The sequence below is a fragment of the Mustela nigripes genome, chromosome 2 (genome assembly GCF_022355385.1).
Source record: "Mustela nigripes isolate SB6536 chromosome 2, MUSNIG.SB6536, whole genome shotgun sequence".
Classification (NCBI taxonomy): domain Eukaryota; kingdom Metazoa; phylum Chordata; class Mammalia; order Carnivora; family Mustelidae; genus Mustela; species Mustela nigripes.
Window position 1 is genome coordinate 59,418,838 of NC_081558.1, and position 22,105 is coordinate 59,440,942.

Consider the following 22,105-nt stretch of genomic DNA (forward strand, 5'->3'; position numbering starts at 1 on the left):
AAACCCTTGGAATTTCTGACTGACAAGTGTGATCAAGATGTTTTGATATTCTGGGGACTTGAGGCTCAGTCGGTTAAGCAGCTGGCTTCAGCTAGTCATGATCTCAGGGTCCTTGCATCAACCCCCACATTGGGCTCCCTGCTCAGCGGGGAGTCTGCTTCTCCCTCTGTCCTTCCCCCTGCTCATTCTCTCTCTCTCAGATAAATAAAATCATTTTTAAAAAGGTGCTTTGATATTCATAACAAACTTCTTTCAAGTACACCTGCCTTTATGTTAATGAGGTAACTTTTGGAGAATACCTAAGGATGATGACTGGTTGCAAGGGGAACTAAGGAGTGATGACAGGGTTGTAACTTTCAGTCCTACCCTCTGACTTCTGGAAAGAGGAGAGGAGCTAGAGATTGAATCCATCATTAATGGCAATGGTTTGATCAATCATGCCAGAGTACTGAAACATAGAAACCCAAAAGGACAGGGCTAGGAGAGCTTATGGGTTGGGGAACATGGAGATTTGGGGAGAATGGTGTGTTGATAGGGCATGGAAGCTCTGCACCCCTTCCTCATACCTTGTTCTATGTATTTCTTCTATCTGGCTTTTCCTAAGCTACATCCTTTACTGGTAAGCTGGTAAGTAAAATGTCCCTCTGAGGGGCTCAGTTGGTTAAACATCTTCCTTCGGCTCAGGTCAGGATCCCAGGGTCCTGGACTCAAACTCCGCAGCAAGCTCCCGGCTCAGTGGGGATCCTGTTTTCTCCCTCTCCCTCTGCTCCTTCTCCAGGTCCTGCTCACTCACTCTTTTACTCTCTCACTCAGATCAATAAAATATTTTTTAAAAAATGTTCCTCAAAGTTCTGTGAGCCACTCTAGCTCATGAATCAAACCAAAGCAGGGAGTCATGGGAGTCTCCAATCTATTGTTGGTCAATCAGAAGCACAGCTGACAACCGGGGCTTGAAACTGATGTGTGTGTGTGTGGAGGGGTGCAGTCTTGTAGGACTGAGCCTATAACCTAGGCAATCTGACCCTATCTCCAGGTAGATAGTGTAAGAATTGTGTTAACTGGTTAGTGGTGATGCAGGCTGGCCAGGTCCGAGAACACAGAGGACTTCCCACAGGACCAGCCAGGAAGATCCTTGGCTTTGGGTGGGATAGAAATCAAATGCATGGAGAAGTGAGAGCAGCGTTTATCACAGATGTATAGAGAGCACACACAGACAGAGCATCTGGGAGGCTCAGAAAGGGGAAAAGGGTGAGTCTCATCTTTGCTTGGAGACTGGGGTTTTTGTTGAGGATTGTGGTTCAGCATATGTGTCTTCTTGGGCATCCCAGGAACAAAGATGAGTGTTTAGCTGACATCTGTAAGTCATTTCTGCCCAGGAGTCAGGTGGCTTGGTAAGTCAGTGGTCTTGGAAAACATCCATAATGACACCATCGGCTCCTCCTTAGATGCTACCTATTGTGCTGGAAGCCTCCAAAGAAATTATTAATTCCCTGCTTTACAAAACAGACTCACGTTATCTGTTCGATGAGGTGTGTGTAAGCCAGGCTTATAGGTCCCAGCAAGAACAGGAGCGGGAAGAGAAGAAAAAAAGCAGGTTTTCATGGGGTCCCTTTAGTTTCCCTGTCTCAGTGGTGTTGGAAGGAGCATGCACATTGGAACTCCCTCCCAACCACAGCCCATCCCTACTCCTGCCAGAACTTGGCGATGCTTTGCACATGGATGGGGGCAATCCAAAGACCGCAAGGATGTCATCAAAGTTCTCATAGCAGACTTCTGCTCCCTCCGTTTTGACCTCAGTCTGTATTTTCTAATTGATTAAATTCTTTTCATTTTGTCTCTTAATTCAGGCAAAAGACCCTTGCAGCCAAGCAACCCCTAATAGGAATGAAATCACCCCCTAAAGCAATAAGGATTGCCCTGAGCCAGCAAAGCCCTGCCCAGGATAAAACTTTCACCACCCTTCTGCATGTACCCACCCCCTTTTCTCCCACATTTTCCTTATATCAACGAGGAACAAATTTTCGGCACTTCAGAGACTATCTATGAGACACTAGTCAGCGGTCTTCCCAGTGGTGGCCTCAGTAAAGGAATGCCTTTCTTGTTTCACTACTGCTTATTTCTCTGCCTTTGGATTTTGCCAGTGGTGAGTGGCCCAACCTGGGACTGTTTGGGACCCCTGGAGGCAGGGATTCTTGCACCCTTGTGCCCCCTGGCTATAGTGCTGGGCTCCCAGCAACATCTGGCCTGGTGGGATTTCTCCCCCATTGCAAGCAAATGTGACAAGCCCTTATGTGTCAACTGCTTCTCCTCTCTGGCTGCCCCAAACTGCTTCCTACACACACATGCTTGGAGATTTCCTTTCAGACTGAGACACCATGGAACAACATCAACTATTCAAGCCCAGTACAGGAGCTAGCACATCTGCTCCCTCACTATGAGCCTTTATTACTAGCAGTGATGGAGAACCTCAGGCAGGAGGAAGGGTGAGATGAGTCCTTGCCAGATGTTCAATAAAGTTAATTTCACTCATTTTAAAGTGTTATGAAAGATACCGGGAGTATCTTTTTTTTAAAAAAGATTTTATTTATTTGAGAGAGAGAGCCCGCGCAGGAGTCGGGGGGAGGGGCAGAGGGAGAGGAAGATGCAGACTCCTCACTGAGCAGGGAGATAAGAATATCCAATGGGAAAAAGACAGTTTCTTCAACAAATGGTGTTGGGGAAACGGGGTGGCTACATACAAAAGAATGAAACTGGCCCACTTTCTTACATCATACACAAAAATATTATTCAAAATGGATTAAAGATATAAATGTGAGACATGAAACCATAAAAGTCCTCAAAGAGAGCACAGACAGTAATTTCTCTGACATTAACTGTAGCAACATTTTTCTAGATATGTCTCCTGAGGCAAGGGGAACACAAGCAAAATTAAACTTTTGGGACCACATTAAAATAAAAAGCTTCTACACAACCAAGGAAACAATCAAAAAACTAAAAGGCAACCTATGGAATGGGAAAAGATATTTGCAAATGACATATCTGATAAAGGGTCTGTAGCCACAATATATAAAGAACTTACACAACTCAACATCCCAAAACCAAATAATCCAATAAAAGTTGGGCAGAAGATATGAACAGACATTTCTCCTAAGAAGGTATATAGAGGGCTAACAGAGATGTAAATAGATGCCCACCATCACTCATTGTCAGGGAGATGTAAATCAAAAGTATAATGAGATATCACATCATACTTGTCAGAATGGTTAAAATCAACAACACAAGAAACAACAGGTGTTGGCAGTGTTGGTGGGAATGCAAACTGTTGCAGTCACTGTGGAAAATAGTATGGAGTTTCCTCACAAGGTTAAAAATAGAACTACCCTAGATCCAGCAATCCCTACTGGGTATTTACCCAAAGAATACAAAAACATTAATTTAAGGAACACAACACCCCTATCTTTATAGCAGCACTATTTACAATGGTCAAGATAAGGAAATAGCCCAAGTGTCCATCAACAGATGGATGGATAAGGATGTGGTGTATATACATACAATGAAATATTACTCAGCCATAAAAAAGACTGAAATCTTGCCATTTGCAATGATCTGGATGGAACTAGAGAGTATAATGTTAAGTGAAATAAGTCAGAGAAAAACAAACACCGTATGATTTCACTCATATGTAGAATTTAAGAAACTAATGACAAAGAAAGAAGATGAACAAGAAACCAGACTCTTAAATACAGAGAACAAATTGGTGGTAGCAGATGGGAGGTGGGGGGCAGGGACTAGATGAAATAGTGAAGGGGACTAAGAGTACACTTATTGTCATGAGCACTGAGTAATGTATAGAACTGTTGAATCACTCTCTATGTTGTGCACTGGAAACTAATATAGCACTGTATGTTAATTACACTGGAATTAAAATAAAACAACAAATACAAAAACAGAATCCCACTCATGATCTAAAAAAAAGCAAACAGTGCCAACAGGAGAGAAGTATTAAGTGAAGGTGCCCTTCCCCACCTCACTTTAGAAATAGTCACAAGTACTAGCAGTGTCTTGTGTATCTTTTTACAAACTTTCTAAGGATATGCAAGCATATGAGCATAGGTATAGTTTTCCCTTCTTACACAAATGGGATCCTTCTAAATGTAAACAGTTGTTCTGCATTGATTTTTCCCAACAATATATTTTTAACAGAACCAATCAGAACATAAAAGTCACTATTTTAAAGTGTATAAGTCAGTGGTTTTTAGTATGTTCAACTGTGTTGTGTACTCATCACCACCGTCTAACTCCAAAACATTTTCATCACTCCCATAAGAAATACTGTAGCTATCAGCAGTTATCTCCGATTTCCCCTCACCTTCTGGCCCTTGGCAACCACTAATCTACTTTCTGGCTCTATGGGTTTACCTTTTCTAGACATATGAGTGGACTCATGTATTATGTGTTTTGTGTCTGGCTTTTCCCCCCTTGCATGTTTTCAAGGTTCACTCATGTTGTAGCCTGTATCAATACTTCATTCCTTTTTATGGCCCAGTTATATTCTATTGTGTGGATACACTGCAATTTTTCTATCCATTTGTCTATTGATGGACACTTTGTTGTTTCCACTTTTTATTATACAGCATGCTACTATGACCATTCACAAACAAGTTTTTGTGTGAATACATTTTCATTTCTCTTGGGTATATGCCTACAAGTGGAATTGCTGGGTCATATGGAAATTCTATATTTAACTTTTTGAGGAACTGGCAAGCCTTCTTGCACACTGACTTCACTGTTTTATATTCCCAGCAGAAATGTATGAGGGTTCCAATTTTTCTGTCATCCTCACACTCGTTTTTCTTTTTAAAAAATGATTGCTGTTAGCAGATAAGAAATTTTATCTCCTTATGGTTTTGATTTGCATTTCCCTGATGGGTAATGATGTTGGACATCTCCTCATGTGCTTCTTGCCCACCTGTACATCTCTGGGGAGATGTCGATTCAAATCTTTTGTTTTTAAATTTGGTTGTCTTTTTGCTGTTGAGTCATGGGTTTTTAAAAATATATTCTAGGTAGTAGTTGCTTATCAGATATATGATTTGCAAATTTTTCTCCCATTCTGTGGGTTGTCTTTTCATTTTCTTTTTGGTGTTCTTTGACCAGAAGAGTTTTTGGTTTTGGCAAAGCCCAATTTGTTTCTTTCATTGCTTGTGTTTTAGATTCATATCTAGGACACCATTCCCTAATCCTATGTCACACAGATATACTCTTTTCTCCTAATACTTTTATAGTTTTCACTCTTACATTTAGGTCCTTGATCCATTTTGAGTTACTTTTTGTGTCTGGTGGGAAGTAGGGGTCCAAATTCATTCTTTCATGTGTGGACACCCAGTTGTCCCAGAATCATTTGTTGAAAGATTATTCTTTCCTGATGAACAATGTATTTGGGGGCATAACTTCACATTTCATATATAATATGATATTTCTTATTCGTTTCAAAACAATATTTATGTATCTTATCAAGAACTTTTAACAATACAGCATTCATCAATAATTACTGAGAGTCTCTGCTACTAGCCTCTGAGCATACAGCTGTGAAGGAGACCAACACAGTTCCTGTCCTAAATGAGTCTCATTCTAGAGGGGGATTATCCAGGAAAGGGTCAAATAAAACAATAGCAATTGAGAGCTATAAGAGGTAACAAATTGGGGGGGGGGGTTGGAGAATAAGGGGCTGGGTGAGGGTGTACCCAATCAGAAGGCCAGTTTTCCCAGAGCAGAGACCATGGGTGTAGTCCCGCAGAACTAGCTTGGCTTGCTGGAGGAAATGGAAAGAGATAGGGGAGCCCTGGGACTGCAGAGTGAGGGGTGAAGTGGTGAGAAATGTGGGGGAGACTACCTAGGCCATAGGAGCAAAGGAGTGTCCCGAAGACTGGGGCACAACTGATTTGCACTTTTGGAAGATCACAAAAGTCGGCCCTATTGAGACTAGATTGGGTGGAACGCATGGTGGAGGCTACGGATCAGCTGCCTGTTATTTTCCCAAGAAGCTTGGCTTGAAAGAAGGGCTCTGATCCGGAGGGCAGTGACCTGAGGCCCAGCAGAGGGACTGCAGACTGAATCCGGGTTGAGCTGGTGGGGTGGGGAGTTCAGGCAACAATGAGTAAGGGCTGAGGCGGTGTGGGCCAGTACAGAGTCTGGTAGGAAAGGAAGTTGGAAGAGCACAGGCGGGGGTCCCCGTGGAGGGGCTGGGGTAGCGGGGGCGGATCTGGGGGCACTTCGCGCCAAGGTCTGGGAGCCAAAGGCCAGCGCCGGCTATTTGCAGTTCAGTGAGCCCAGCCCGATGCCCGAATCCTGACTCTCCCAGTTCCCAGCTGTGTGACCTCGGGCAAGGGACGCAAGCCGTCTGTGCCTCAGTTTCCTCACACTTGTGAGCGTGAAGAAAGTTGGCTGCTGTTATCAATCCACCACCCAGATGGAAGACACGATCTTGGAGTCCGGCGAGCGTCGTCCCCCATGCAGGGAGTCAGGATGCGGCTTGCAATGTCAGGGTCGCCAAAATCCCCAGGCTCGGCGGCGAGCAGAACCCGCTGGACCGCGTCCGGGCGGCGCTAACTACCCCTGGCTGGACAGGCCCCGCGCTGCGCCCCGCGGCTCACGCGCACGCGCAGCTCCGGGCCGGAGTCCGGCCGTGCTCCGCACCGGGCTTTGGTGTCTACCCGTCGCGGCGGCCGCACGGCGTCGCGCACGGCTGGGCGGGGCGGACCGCGCTTCCTCCGTGGCGGCGGCTGGGACGCCGCGGCTGGGCCCAAGATGGACCTTCCGAAGCTGCTCGCCGCCCCGACCGCGCGCGGAGCTCAACATGGCGGCGGCGTCGGCCCCGGCCGACTCCGCCGAGGCCCGGGGCCACCGCCCAGCCCGGGCCCCGCGCGCCGCCGCCTGCTACTGCTGCGGGGCTCCGAAGATGGCGGGCCGGGGCCGCTGCGCGGGGAGGCCCCGGCGGCGTCGGCGGGCCCGGGGCCGAGCCCCCCGCCCCCCGAGGACGGTGGCGACTCTTTCGTGGTGCTGCTGGAAGTGGCGCGTGGCGGTGCGGCCGAGGACCCCGGGCGGCGGGAGGTGGGGTCCGGCGCTGGCGCGAGCCCAATCACCCACTCCGAGCCGGGCCCCAGCTGCGCAGCCACCGCCCCCGGGTCCGGCGCGGCTCTCGCGGGCACCGTCACCATTAACAGCCAGGACCTGCTGGTGCGCTTCGATCACGGCGTCTTCACGCTGGCCACCGCGCCGCCGCAGCCAGGCCAGCCTCCCCGAGGCCCGCCGGCGCCACCGGGCGAGGAGGTCACGAGCCCGGCCGAGGGCCGCCGGGGTCCCCAGGGTCCGGGCCCTAGTGCCCCGGGCTACCGCTGTCCGGAGCCGCAGTGCACGCTCTCCTTCGCCAAGAAGCACCAGCTCAAGGTGCACCTGCTGACGCACGGCGGCAGCCAGGGCCGGCGGCCCTTCAAGTGCCCGCTGGACGGCTGCGGCTGGGCCTTCACTACCTCCTACAAGCTCAAGCGGCACCTGCAGTCGCACGACAAGCTGCGGCCCTTCGGCTGCCCGGTGGGCGGCTGCGGCAAGAAGTTTACCACCGTGTACAACCTCAAGGCACACATGAAGGGCCACGAGCAGGAGAACTTGTTCAAGTGCGAGGTGTGCTCCGAGCGCTTTCCCACGCACGCCAAACTCAGCTCCCACCAGCGCAGCCACTTCGAGCCGGAGAGGCCCTACAAGTGTGACTTTCCCGGTAACCGTGCGCCACGGGCCTGCGGGCGGGCTTCGGGGGGCTCCCGGGGCCCCAGGTCCAAATTCAGCCGCCAGCAGTGGGTGCGGCGTCGCCCTGCCTCCGGCTGTTCATCTGGGCAGGATTTAAGTTCCATGGGCCAAGAGTGAGGGGCGGGAACGGAGCTCTCTGGTGTTATGTTCCAGTTCTTTCCAGGTGATTTGGGTTTGACACCTCAGCCCTGCACTGCTGTGGGGATCTCCACAAAGGAAGCACTAGTAATTACAGCCTTCCTTCCCCATGGTGGGGGCAACAGGTCTCTCTTAAGGTGCTTCAGGTTAATGAAGGTGATAAAGCATCTTACTAGATACTTGACTTAGGAGTCAGGTGTCTGTTTTCTTGGGGGTTTCATCAGTTAGAAATTCAGGTATCAGATAGTTAGGTGGCACAGATGAGTCTGGCCAGGTGGAACACCCTAAGGCCCCTAGGGGTTAGTCAGGTGTGTGGTGCAGTGCAGTTTTCTGGCCTTTTATGCTTTTATCTTCTTTGGACTTAACAGTTTTGGGAAGTTCTAAAAATTATCATTTTACAGAGGAAGAGTCTGAGGCCCAGTAATGTGGATAAAATCCAGTGAAGGGTTCTTTCCCCTCTGTCATTGCCTGCAGTAGGAGGGAATGCAGGATCCAAAACTGTGAACTCCACCAGGAGAGGTGTCAATCTTGACATGCTCCAGGAGGGAGAGTGTGCCTCCCCAGGGGGAAGAGAAGATTTCTACCTGGGAAGGAGTTGGCTTGCATGGGCTGGGATGGAAGGCGGTGCTGGTGGGTGGCACTGCAAAGCCAAGGCAGGGAGTGCGGGCTGTGGTGGTGCGGTGGGGGGGGTGTGGTGAGTGAAGTTGGGAGAGTGTGGGAGGGCCCAGTAGAGGGCAAGGGACCTTCTCCATCCTCTTCGTTAAAGTGGAACCTCAACTATGTGCCTAGCATGTGCCTTTCATGTGTGTTGATGCATTATATATGTGCAGTGCTCTCATAGTAGTGTGTTTGTTAGAAAATATACTTAAATTGTAGGGATTTTGAAAGGATGAAATAAAAAACACATTAATAGGTTCTAGTTTCTTTTTCCCCCATATGCTTGTGGACGGGCTTGTGCATCCCTCTTTGTGGAGAATATAGGTTTAGACCGTTTCAGAACCTTTCTAAATTATACACTGTGAATCTGGCTTATAGACTGCTCCTGAGTAAAGTGTACTAAGAGCATCATTTCAAGTGTAATACTAGGAAGATGAGGGATTTAGCTTGCTTTAGGGTATGATATCCTCCCGAGAGTTTGGGGTTGGATGATCAGAGGTGTTCCACTTGGGTGGGTTCACGGGAGGGAACTGTGAAGCTTCATTAAATGTTCTAGACCTGAGTTTGCTGAGGCATTGAGAGTAGTGAGGGGCTTCCTGTAAGAAAGATGGCAGAGGCAGGATCAAAGGGCTTAACTGTTGATTGCAGGGAGGGTGGTTCTTGGTAAGGCAGAGAGATTTACCTCTTAGAGTGTGTGAATGCACCAAAACCCAAAATAGGGAATGAGGGGGGTGGGAGGGGAGAGCAGATTTATGCCAAAGAGGAGGAGCAGGATGATTTGGGGGCATTTAGGAAGAGGAGCATTTCCCAGTTGAGTGTTGCTAGGGAAAGTGGGGTTCCTGGGGCTCAGTGCTTTGAGGCGGTGATGTGCAGTGTGTATCTGCTTGGTGGTTTATAGGCGCCATGGTAGCATGTTACAGGTTCTGGGAAGAGCTGCCACAAAGATAGGAATCTTGCAACCTGGTATTTTCTACTCTATTTAAACACTGAACCTTTTTGTCAAAGGAGAGCTATTGATGTGGAAAGTTTGGGGATTGCTGAGGTAGCTTCCTTTCTGGTGGCTCAAGTGGGGTTGAAGATGGGAGTGAAGGAAAAAGCCATGTGAATGATGACTCTGGGAGCCTCCTTTGACAGCAGGGAATCCTGGTGAGATAAGCAAAAGGAAAAGGAGAAGCCAGGTGACAGTGGGGGCTGCTGCCCTTTGCAGAGGATGTCAAAGAGGACATTTGTAATTGCAGAGGACACAGCGTCACGTGCAGGGGCAAATAAGAAGTCTCAGGTAGAATGATGGTTTGTGGCCCTTCCAGGTTAAACGCTCCCAGACAGAATCCTTGTTCCTTAGTATCTATCTTGTTGGGTTTTCCGTAGCCTCACACAAAGAGCATTGACATTTGAGTTCACAAAATGTAAGAAAGATCTGTGCTGTGGAAACGGGAAGCAGGAGGCTGTGATTGGAGGACTTTCCCTTGATCACGCCTTCACAGCAGGTGGCCTGCCTGTGGTTGCTGGCTGCCCTTAGCCACTGCTACAAAGACAGTTGTCAATGGTTATAACAGTGGTTGTAACTTTCTGGAGCTGCTTCTATCTCATTTTCTTTCTTATTTGCTTCAGTGTGAATGGTGTCCGGGAGCGGTGACTAGTTTAGCTGTGGTATGTGATTTTTGTCACACCAGTGAGCAGGGTTTGTGTTTTCTTTGTTCAGGCTGTGAGAAGACATTCATCACAGTGAGTGCTCTTTTTTCCCATAACCGAGCTCACTTCAGGGAACAAGAACTCTTTTCTTGCTCCTTTCCTGGGTGCAGCAAACAATATGACAAAGCTTGTCGCCTGAAAATTCACCTGAGAAGTCATACAGGTAATGAGCTGGAGAATACAGCATTTGTACCTAAGATTTGCCTTTGTGGTAGCTTGCATTTATGATTACGTGGCATAATTTTTTTGTTTTCTAAGGTGAAAGACCTTTTATTTGTGACTCTGACAGTTGTGGCTGGACCTTTACCAGCATGTCTAAACTCCTGCGACACAAAAGGTAATCTTCACATTTCATTACCCATATAGAGAATGAGTGAGTTGTTTGTCAGTAGCAGAAGCCTGTGGATTAAATATCTGTCGGTTTTTTTAAGTTATAAGAAAAGGAGCCCATTGTAGATAGTTTGGAAAGTTCAGAAAGCTGTAAAAAGAAAACCACGCAGAATCTGATCACCTAATGTCAGTTTTTCTGTGTTATACTTGTTTTTAAATGTAATTTATGTACTTTATACAAAATTCAATATTTAAAAAAGGTTAACAGTGTGGAAGCAGCTTTCCTGATGTCATTATAAACTTTCCATACTGGTAACGATGTCCTTGGGGGTCTTTGTCTATGTGCAGGTGTTGTTCAGCACTTTATCTTTAATCTCTCTCCTTTAACTGTCACAATGACCATGGCTTTGATGTTCGTACTTCAGACTTTGATGTTCTTACTCTCCCTAGTTTGCATTGGGACAGAGAGGTTGGGTGGTTTGTCTATGCTTGCACAGCTGGGGATTTGAGGGGTTTAAGTATAACAACATTACTAGAAAAGGACTGTATTTGTGCATGAACTTGAGGGGGTCCTTTTAGCATTGCCATTGATTTTCTGTGCATGCTTTTCTTTGCCCTCTGTAGGGCAACTGGAAACTTTGTTTGTTAGCAGAATCTCTAAACATTGGAGGTAGCTTTGTCAATACGTTTGGGACCCAGTCATTTGTTCCTAGATTGAAGCAGCACTAATTGTGACTTTTGAGTCAGCCTTGTCATTAAAGTAAATTTCTAATTGCAGGATTAGCTAAATTGCAAACCTGTCCACATGGGTTAGAAAGAATTAAGATTTTCTGAAATGTGCTGATCATTTCCTTTAAATGCTAAGACTTTGTAATTTGCAGAATCTTAAACAAAGAATCACTTCTGAGGTTTTGTGTCTCCGGGTTGTGTGAGTGAAAAATCACTGTTTTTCTCTTCTGACAGGAAACACGATGATGACCGGAGGTTTACTTGCCCTGTTGAAGGCTGTGGGAAGTCATTCACCAGAGCAGAGCACCTGAAGGGCCATAGCATCACCCACCTGGGCACAAAACCATTCGAGTGTCCCGTGGAAGGTAGATTTTAATAGGTTACTTTGAGCTGTAAACTAGTATGTGACTTCGTCATTGTAAGTTTAAGTTGTTTAAAGATAAGTTTTATTTTGCTTCAAGGCAAGGCGAGTGTAAGTTGCAGCATTAAATTTAACTGGCTGGTTTTTAGTTAGTTGTTTTATCTTGGAAGTAGTGTATTGAAAAGAACAGATTTCAGAATCAGACCTGGTTTGACTCTTGGCTCTGAAATGTACTCCCTAGATTCGTGGCTCTAGTTATTACCTGTTTAATTTGGTGGTTGTGAGGAGTAGGTGAAATGACCTGTTGAAAAGTCCTGTATTGGCATCTGGCACCTATCACGGAATCAGTAAATGGTAGCTATCTATGCGTGCTATGATGGGACAGCAGTCAAGTTAGGCTAGCTTTTTCAAAAGGGCATTCAGATGTTTTTTTCTCTGCATAGCAAAGGTACGATTCGTGGGCAGAAGTGTGCTCCATTGCTTGTGTGTGCTGGGCTTCTGTAGTTGCTGCAGGTGTGTGGGAGGGCAGAGCAGGTCAGTGTGTGCTTGTGAGTCTCCTTCCTGGCTTCCTCTTCCCTCATGTGATGAACTCAGGCCAGCTACTCTGGGCATTAATTTCCTTATCTGGAAAAGAGATAATAAAGACCAGTTTGAAGCCAAGACCAGTTCCTAGAATGTCATGAAGGTAATATAGGTGGTTTAACCAAAACACAGTTCCTCCTGTCGTCAGAGCTCTAGTTGGGGCACACCAGGTAAACCAGTGCCTATAGGGTGCTGTGGGGACACACAGGTCACCCAGACTGCTTCTAGAGCATGGGCATGGGAGTGGTCTCCCAGTTGGCTGAAGAAGGAGGCGGAACTTGCAAGGATTAGAAAGGAGGAAGAAGAGGCCAGTGTAGGGGCATCTCTCAGAATGGTGAGAGCAGCAGGCTGGGTGTTAGGGCAGGAGTGTGATGGGACCATGACTGAGTTTAGAGCTCAGTCTGGTTTCCTGGGGAGATGGCTTGTGCCTGCACTGGGGCTTGGCAGTGGGAAGGGAGAGAATGCACAGGTGAGAGAGATAGGAATTGGACAGTGTGCTGGCAGCGCTTGGTGATAGAATTGGGAGTAGAGGTTTTGGGTGAAGCAGTAGTTAGGGCCAGCATCTCACTTGAGGTGGGCACATAGGCTGGTGGTTGGAAGAAGAGGATGTGCTGCATTTTAGGTGCCCGCAGACTTTCCAAGCTCAGGAGGCAGGGATGTATTGCTTGCTGGGCTCAATGAGGAGGTGGGCTGGGAGTGAGGCTGGTCCACATGGGGATGGGCTAAGCCGTGGAGGTGAATGCAGGGCTCAAGGATTGGTGTATGCTGAAGAGGGGAGGTAAAGGGTGGTGACTGAAGGCTTGAGGCTTCTTGGACCCCAGTCCCAACCTTGCTACTTAAGTCACTTTGTAACCTCTGACAAGTGGCTCAAGCACTCTCTGCCTCTTTTCCTTATCTTTGAAGTGGTCATAAAACCACGCAGGAAAAGCAGTCACATTCTTGGCCATCAAAGGATGTCCAAGTGAAAATGAAGTATGTTTTGTTCTCTGTCGAGTTAACAAATATTTTTAAAAAATGGAAACCACTGCTAACAAGCGTGGCAGACATCCCTGTTGTGGTTGATTCCTGTCCTTGGCTAAGCAGTTTGGTAAGAAGTGTTTTCAGCACCTCTGCTCTGTGCTGTGCCTCCTTAAGTGTGTGTGGAGGTGTCCCAGCTGGAAAGGGGGCTGAGGGACATTGCAGGTATAGAGAACCCCTGGGCACCATGTGGAGCAAGGGACACATTGTAGACAGTGCATCTAGGGGTGAACCTGGAGGCATCTGTCCTCTTGTGGTTTTCCAAATGTTCTCTCCTGAGCCTGACCTGGAAACGAGCTGGAAGCTTTGTTTGAAAGTGAAGTATGTTCAAAACTCCTCTCACAGGCAGCCAAAACCCTTAGTCATCTGGTCGTATTCTGTCTTCATAGCCTCTTTTCCTAAAATAGGCCTCCCCCAGGCCCTAGACTCCAGCAGCTCCACCTCGCCATCCCAAGAAGCTTCCACAAGTGCAGTGGTGCTTGTTCTACTTTCTTGGGCACTGTGTGAGCATTCCGTAGGTTGGAATTGTTTACCTATAGTCTTTATAACCCCTGTGAGGCATGTGTCATTCCCACTTTACAGAAAAGGGAAAGGAGACCCAGAAAGAATAAATAAGGCCACATGGCTAGTAGGGTTTGAAGTAGAGTTACTCCAGAGTGCAAGGTCTGCCCACCCTGCTTGGTGGCCTCCATGCCTTGCGTGGCAGTTGCTCAGCCTGTACACCTTCCTGCTCTGCTGTGTGGCCCCTACCATTTATCAAGACCCAGTCACCTCAAATGCTGCATACCTCTTGAAACCTTTTTTCTCTCTTCTCAAGAGATACACTGTTTCTTCTGTTTCTAGAACACTCCAAAATAAAACACTAGTTTTATTTTGCCCTTTTTTAAAAATTGAATTAAATTTTTTAAAAAATTTTTTATTTTTTATAAACATATAATATATTTTTATCCCCCGGGGTACAGGTATGTGAATTGCCAGGTTTACACACTTCATAGCACTTACCATAGCACATACCCTCCCCAATGTCCATAAGCCCACCCCCCTTCTCCCAACCCCCCTCCCCCAAGCAACCCTCAGTTTGTTTTGTGAGATAAGAGTCACTTATGGTTTGTCTTATTTTGCCCTTTTTTTAAGACAGCTGGTTTTCACATCCCTACCAGGTCACAAGCTTGTAGCTGCCTAGAACCCTGCTTCCCTCTGCTTGTCCCTGTGGTCCAGAGCTCCAACAGTGGGAGATTAGGCCAAGAGGAAGGTGGTGATACTTTGTAATTTGTCTTGTTTTCCCTCTGACACACATTTGCAGGTCGGTGGTCTTACTGATTCTGGCTAAGCTGTTCAGTAATCAGCAAGACTACTCCACCTCCAGACTCCAATTGTGCTTCTGATTTAGGATCATTTGCTTGGTCCCTTTGGGCCTCAGTTTCTCAGTAGTAAAATGAGAAGAATTGGCTTTGGTGATATTTTGAGATAGTTTCCAATTCTAAATGATGTAGGGTTCCAGTTTTTTAGTAGTAGCTAAGTACAGGTAATTGGTACAAATTTTTAGTGATTGAACTTTTAAGGAGTTATTTAACACTGAATTTAACTAACTTTGTCCAGCAGCCTTGTGTAGTGGGTGAAGAAACAGGCCCAGCGTTAACTTGTCAAGGTTGTGTGTCTTCTACACAACTGATGGGGAACTTCCTATCTCCTTTTAAATGGAGTTTGCTTTCAAATTTAATTCCTTGTGTTGGGGAGGAAGAATTTTTTTCTACCCTTCAAGATTGTTCTCACTGGACTAAATTAAATTGATGTGAGACAGATGAACAGAAAATAAGATTTATTTAATCATTTATTTATTTAAAGGTTTTCTTTATTTATTTGACAGGGAGGGAGAGACAGGGAGAGAGGGAATAGAAGCAGGGGAGTGGAAGAGGGAGAAGCAGATTTCCTGCTGAGCAGGGAGTCCAATGCAGGGCTCAATTCCGGGACCCTGGGATCATGACCTGAGCTGAAGGCAGATGCTCAATGACTGAGCCACCCAGGCACCCCTGGAAAATAAAATTTAATTCTCTATATATGGAAAACCCACACAGACATGATATTCAGAGACAGGTAAAATGAATTATATATGTCATCCTGAGCTAAAGAGAAGGGTGGATAGGGACCTGGGACTTTCAGAGGGAAGGAAAGCATTTTATAGGAAAATGGGAATGAGTAAATGTTTGGTGAACAAGTGTTTCCTGGGCTCACAGAAACAATGTGACACAGAGCAGACTTTGCTCAAACAGGCCTTGCTATGTCCTCCCTGTCCTCCATACTTAGTTCATATCATAATGTATTTATCTGTGGTGGTAGCTTTTTTTCCTGGAGTATGTCCTCCATCTAAATTCTTTTAGGCAGTAGGCAGAGGGATGTCAAAGTTTATTTCCGAGTCTTTTAGGCCTTAATTGCTTCCACCTGGCATAACCTGCATGCCGAAGAGGCCTGGCTTGGGGCACCCTGCCTTGGCTCCACATTTGTGATGTTGCCCTAAGGGCTATGTGTCTGTCCCTGGTCAGTGGCTGGAGCGTGGCATGCATTGTCTTATGATTCCAATGGGAGGAAATGTCAGCACTGGTTCCTTGGGGATCCTCAGGTTTACCACTCATTTGTTCTTTTTGTTCCAGGGTGCTGTGCTAGATTCTCTGCCCGTAGCAGCCTCTACATTCACTCCAAGAAACACCTGCAGGACGTGGGTGCTCCGAAAAGCCGTTGCCCAGTGTCCAGCTGTAACAGACTCTTCACCTCCAAGCACAGCATGAAGGCCCATGTGGTCCGGCAGCATAGCCGGCGCCCAGGTCTGCTTGTTTACTTCTCTCTTAAGGCACTGCAGAGATGCGTCTGCTTGACATGTGTCAGAGAAGCTAGAGCGTGTCCTTCCTTCCTTCCTCCGCCCCCTTCAGAAGTTGTCTGGTTATGGATTAAATTAATTGAGCACAACGAAGTCTTACTGGCCCATAAACCATGGCTGCCAAGCCTAGTGTCATCTTTTGGACTGTCTTCTGCCACTTTTTGCCTTTGACCCTAATCCCTCACCTCTGAAGTGCTTCCCTCCAGGAGCATTCAATTATTTATTTGTTTATTTATTTTCAGTGTTTTTCTTGGTTGGCTTTTCCTAGAATGTGTCTCCTAAGTCTGTCTCTCTCTGTGACCTTTGTCCTGGATTCTGAGCCTACCCCTTCCTTGTTTCTGTCTTCACCCCTCTCTGTCTGGTTGTGCAGAGTGGTGGTTCACCTTGTGAGCAGGGGGTGGGGCTTGAGGGCCTGGGTAGGGGAGAGGGGTGGGGGAACCACAGCAGTAGTCTGGAGCAGGGATTCTGGGCACATGAAGGCCTGGTCGTCTGGCTGCATGATGACATGGATTGACAGTCTGCCTCTCGAGCAGCACGCACAGCCCTATGGGCAGACTGTTGAGGGGTGTGGGCAGCCATGCACTGCCTCTGCTCTGAAGCTCGCACCATCCTGCTCTTTGGGGTGTGGTGGGGTTGCTGCTCCTGGCAGGGGAAGCCCTTGCTAGCGTTAGAGTCATTTGAGCGTGCTGCCTCCCTGCCACCTGAGTGACCGGCAGCAGGAGCGTTGGGGCACAGCTACTTCCCAGCCATGGGATCTAGGCTAAGGCACAGGTCCTTGAGCTTTGGCTTTTCATATTTAAAACATGGAAGAGAATTTGTGTAGTGTTCTGAAGGAAAGGTCCTTCCTCTGGCTTCTTCCCATCCTGTTAAAGATGTGGTCACGTCACTCCTTTTGCTCTAATGGTAATTGCCATTTCGCTTGGGATTTAAGAAGCTGCCCTTCTGAACTCTAGGTGTTAATGGGGACTCATATGAGAAGCTGTCATCTCAACTCACAGAGTCTAGTCAGGAGCTGTAGGCTGGTCTTGAGAGGCCCTCATTGGTCATGTTGCTACTTCTGTCTCTAGAACTTAGCCCTCGCCCCTCCTGGCTCTGAGCTAGCACTGTGGAACACTGTGCACCCGGCCCTCTGTGTTCCTGCTCTTCTCCCTTTCCTGGCTTGGCTCATTCGGAACTCAGCAACAGCATCATTCCTTCCACACGAGTTTCCTTAGTCTCTGTCTCCATGTGAGAGCCTCTTAGGGGCTCTGTAGTGCGTGTGTTTCCCAGGCTCTGAATTTATAATGTGCCATTGACTGACTTGCGTGTCATTCTACTCTGCCATAGTCAGGAGTGGATAACTAGGTATCCCAGTGCTAGCCTTGTGAGAAACGGGTTCTTGGGAACCTGCCTTGTTGTGGACTGATGCTGCCAGGGACTCTGCTAGACTCTGGGCTGGGTGTTGGAGTTCCCTCCAAGTGATCTTGGGGCAGGGGCATCTTCACTGCTTCATCCCTGAGGAAGCCTAGGTGGATAGTAGAGGGACTTGTCTGAGGTCCCATACACTGGGAAGTACTGGAGCATGGTCATGCTTATAACTTTGGTCTAGATGCTGTATTAATTAATGTTCAGTGATTTCTGAATATCAGGGCGTTGCAATAGCAGGTGTCTAGTAGATATCTCTGATTTCAAGGCTAAATAGGAAATTTATGAACAAATTGATGTCTGTTTGCACTGAGATTATTATTACTAATTTTTTTATCCATATGAAATTCTCAAGATAGTGAAGGAAATTTTTGGGAGGATTTGTAAAAGAGACTGTTACCCGTTTTTAATTTCTGAATCTCTGCCATTTTTTAAAGTTGTTTTATTGGTACTGAGATACTTAGTGAAGAAGCAATAATATATCGATACTATTTTTCAGCTTTGAAGTAGTATGACAACTGAAGAAGATAATACTTGGGATTTGGTTATTAATTTATTTTGGAAGGGTCTGTCATGGATTTCTTTCATAGGTTTGCATTAGAACTATAGTAGGCACTCTTACATGGTGTCCACCACTAAAAAGTATGAATTTGGGATTAGCTAACAGTTGGTGCAGGAGGAATAAAGCCAAAGAACTAAGAGAGCCTTTCCCTCTGGCCAGGCACTGGCATGTTCTAGAAGCTTCAGCTATAAATTTCTTGGGAAGGATTAACTTCAGGGCCCTGTTTGGTTCCCTTACCCAAATATTTTATACTCCCATCTTCCTGTTTGCTTGCTGCTTGAAGAGTCCTAGGATTTGGGATGATTGATTGGGTTCACTGGTATATAAATTTCTGACTTGAATATTCATTGAAATATTTTAAGATTTTATTTTTAAGTAATTTCTACACCCAACGTGGACTCGAACCCACAGCCCCAACCAAGATGAAGAGTCACATGCTCCACTGACTAAGCCAGCCTGGCACTGTTCAGTGAAATTCTTTAAATGTATGCTAATGCTCACTTTTCCTCCAAGGGTAGTCTGACTGTTTAAGTTACTTAATTGAATGGCAAGAGAATCAAATATTTGATGAGTGAAATGACCAACAACAGAGGCTGAATGAACAATCAAGACTAAAGAGGGATTTACTAGAATTATTTTTTCTGTGATCATTAAGTACTGCTTAGGGGCTAGGTGCCAGTGCCTGGTGCTAAAGGGACATTGTTGGTGAGATAGACTACCTGCCTTCAGGATGATCAAGGAAAGAGTATTAGAGTTTAGAAATACAGTGGTGGGGGTAGAAGGAGAGCCTATCAGGAGATGTTCCAGGGAGAGGACACAACTCCAGAGTGCCTGATGTCTTAGTTCTCTATAGTCGGTGGGGTTTGGACCTTGAGCCAGGGCATTTATCCCAGAGCAGGCCAGACAGGACAGTTTTTTTACCCACTGATCACCCCCAGATGACTCAAATTTGTTTTAGAATGGCAGCTAGTTGTGGAGTGGGGCATAGATTTTGATGAGACATGAGCTGACACCAGCCGACTCCAAAAATATCCTGGAGCCGGAGTTCAGCTTGTGTCTGACTTCTGAAGATTTGTGGTCTGGGTTAGGTTTTACAGGCTCCTGAGGGCACTTCTTGTATAGCAGAATGGGCATAGCATTTGAAGCCAGAAAGACATGGATTCAATTCTTCCCTCTTTCTGTTACAAGTTGATGTGACTTTAGGAAGTATTATTTAGACTCTCAGGTCATTTCCTGTCTGGAGAAATCCCTGTGAGCTCAAGATTTGAGGGAGTATACTTTGAATGCCTCATAGGTTATCAAGCAATGCCTTTCTTCAGCCTGTGGCCACCTTCGATGCACCAGGCGGCAGGGGCAGGAGTAGATGTTACCTTAATGGCTTGCTTACTGCGTAACATTTTAGCGTGAACAAAACCTCTGAGTCTGCTAAAGTGCGTAAGACAACTGGAGTGTTCATTTCTCTTTCAGATCTCTTCCCTCAGCTTGGAGCTCCGAGTTCTCTTACGCATAGCAGTGAACTTAGCAGCCCAGGCCAAAGTGAGCTGAACAACCTAGACCTGGCAGCGCTCTTCTCTGACGCACCTGGTGATGGTGGTAGTGCGGCAGGGGCCTCAGACGAGGCACTGAACTCTGGCATCCTGACTATTGATGTTACTTCTGTGAGCGCCTCACTCGGAGGGAACCTTCCTGCTAATAATAGTTCCTTGGGGCCCATGGACCCACTGGTGTTGGTGGCCCATAGTGACATTCCTCCAAGCCTGGATAGCCCTCTCGTTCTTGGGACAGCAGCCACCGTTCTTCAACAAGGCAGCTTCGGTATGGATGACGTACAGACTGTAAACGCAGGAGCTTTAGGCTGTTTGGTAGCTCTGCCTGTGAAGAACTTGAGTCCGGACCCACAGGCTTTGACCTCAGGTGGTCATTTAACAGACACCATCTCCACACTGACTTCTCCGAGCCCCCCACCTGGAGACAGCAGTGGCCCAGAGCTGCTGGCTCCAATCAAAGTGGAACCGGCCTCACCTCCCAGCCCCAACACTGTAAGGCAGCAGGAACGGAGCCGAGGGGCGCCCAGGTCGGTGTTCTGCAGCCCTGCGGAAAAGCACAGTCCTCAGAAAGACACGGGGCTCAGTGCGGGGACCGGCAGCTTCTATTTGGTATGAAGTGCTCTGTTCAGTCACCACCGCCTAACTCGCTTCTCTTACACTCAGTTTTGAGGATGTTCTGGATTAATCGTTCATGTGCAGACATTTCTTACTGGTTTGCGAAAAGATGGAACCCTGGACTACAAGTCTGGAAATCTGAATTCTGATCTTGAGTCTGGAACTGACTAGGTTTTATGACCTTAAGGGAATCACTTATTCTGTCTGAGCCTTAAATTCTCATTTATTTCTAAAATGAGGAGGTTTGGCTAGATGATTTCTAAGGTCCTTTTGAGTTCTGTGATTCTGTGATGATGTGTTTCTTTTCTTGAAAAAAAAAAAAAATGGGGTATTTCGTAATGTTGAAATATTCTGCCTTTGTGCTTTTCATGGAATAACCGGTCCTTAGACTTAATAATGGCCAGAGGAAGAGGAATCGTGACATCAGGTTTAATGGAAACTTTAAAACCATGCAGAAAAATAAAAAAAAAAAATTAGAATTAACAAGGGAAAAAGGGAGTGGTTGGTGAGCTTTTGTTTCTGGAGCGTTTTAAGAGTACTTCTATTTTGAGGCTCGGCAGTTAATATACTTTAATTTTATTTATGTCAGTTAATACATTTAATATAATTTAATTTAAAATAATTTAATTAAAGATTCTTGGGGGAGAGTCTGATTATTTCCTCAGTCTCAGATGGGAGTGATCAAATAGGGTTTTTTTTGTGGCATAGGTTAAATTTGATGGTGATATTTATATTCAAAATGTTAAATCTTATTTTACCACAATTTTTAAAAAGAAGTTAAATCCTTCACATTTGAATTTGAATCAGTTGTGAGGAATGTGGTAACCCATCTACCATGAGCCTTTCAGTCTGAGAGAAGCACAGTCTGTCATAACTTTTCTGATGGCTCTCACTTGTCGGTGGCCTAGCCATACTTGCCAGTCTTTGCTTAGGTGGCCAGAGCAGTTGCTAAGCCACCCAGGTGACTGGGCCAGAATGGGGAGGTGGCCGAGGCTCAGAGGTCACTGGGGAGGCAGGGCCTGTGTGGAGGGCCTTGATACCTTGAGAAACCATAGTTCCTTGGTGTCACTGCATCTCCAGAGCTGTGACTGTGGGTGGAGGCAGGAGGAGCCGCCATGACCTTGATCCTGACTCCTTGTTCATTTTCTCGCTAGCTGTGTGACGTTGGGCTGCCTCGATTCTCTGAGCACAGATGGTGTGTGGTGAATGGGTTACAGGTATGCCACAAGCTGTTGAGGGATGTTCTTTTTCTTTTTGTAGTGACAAGCATTAAGCTCTTTTTCTTATCAAACACTGACAAATTTACAGAAGTGAAGTTCCATTTGAATACTGTTTGGATACCTCCGTAAACTTTCTGAATTCAGTAATGTAGTTCTTGTTTTGGTGTATATAACTTTTGAGTCTGGTACCTGCCACCAGAGCAGCCTCTGTAGTGGATATATGAAATAGGGTCTCCCTGGGTCTGCCGTACAGGTGTCGTGTGGCATGTTCTGGAAAATGTTGAGAAGTGCTGCAGTTAATTAATTCTGAACCACCAAGGGAAGGCTGCTTGTTTCAGACAGCAGAGAAGTATGTAACTCCTTTTATAACAGTTTCTGTGTAAAGTATTTTAATATGTTTTAGACTTTGGAGGAATAAGCTTTGCTTCTCTGGATAATAAAATTATGTATATTGTTCCAACTCTCATTCTGTTTAGTTGTCACTGTAATTGGATATAACATTTGATTCTCTGTGAACCTGGAGATCCTCAAAGATTATTGGACTCAACTCTGTTCAGGAGGCAGACTTAGTACATT

At 46.4% G+C, this 22,105-nt stretch overlaps 1 protein-coding gene across 4 annotated transcripts in view; it reads left to right on the plus strand.

Annotated features, from left to right (window-relative positions):
* Positions 1-6,737: 6,737 nt before the first annotated feature.
* Positions 6,738-22,105, plus strand: part of ZXDC (ZXD family zinc finger C) — a 37,606-nt gene continuing 22,238 nt past the window's right edge. For 2 of the 4 annotated variants that reach the window (XM_059390464.1, XM_059390466.1), the window contains exons 1-7: positions 6,738-7,774; positions 10,301-10,453; positions 10,549-10,627; positions 11,584-11,714; positions 15,958-16,128; positions 19,615-20,303; positions 21,464-21,526. In XM_059390464.1, the coding sequence (XP_059246447.1) occupies positions 6,808-7,774; positions 10,301-10,453; positions 10,549-10,627; positions 11,584-11,714; positions 15,958-16,128; positions 19,615-20,303; positions 21,464-21,526 (2,253 nt within the window). In that variant the 5' untranslated portion in view covers positions 6,738-6,807. The remainder of the gene's footprint in view (positions 7,775-10,300; positions 10,454-10,548; positions 10,628-11,583; positions 11,715-15,957; positions 16,129-19,614; positions 20,304-21,463; positions 21,527-22,105) is intronic. The other 2 variants (XM_059390465.1, XM_059390467.1) reach the window with 2 other exon arrangements.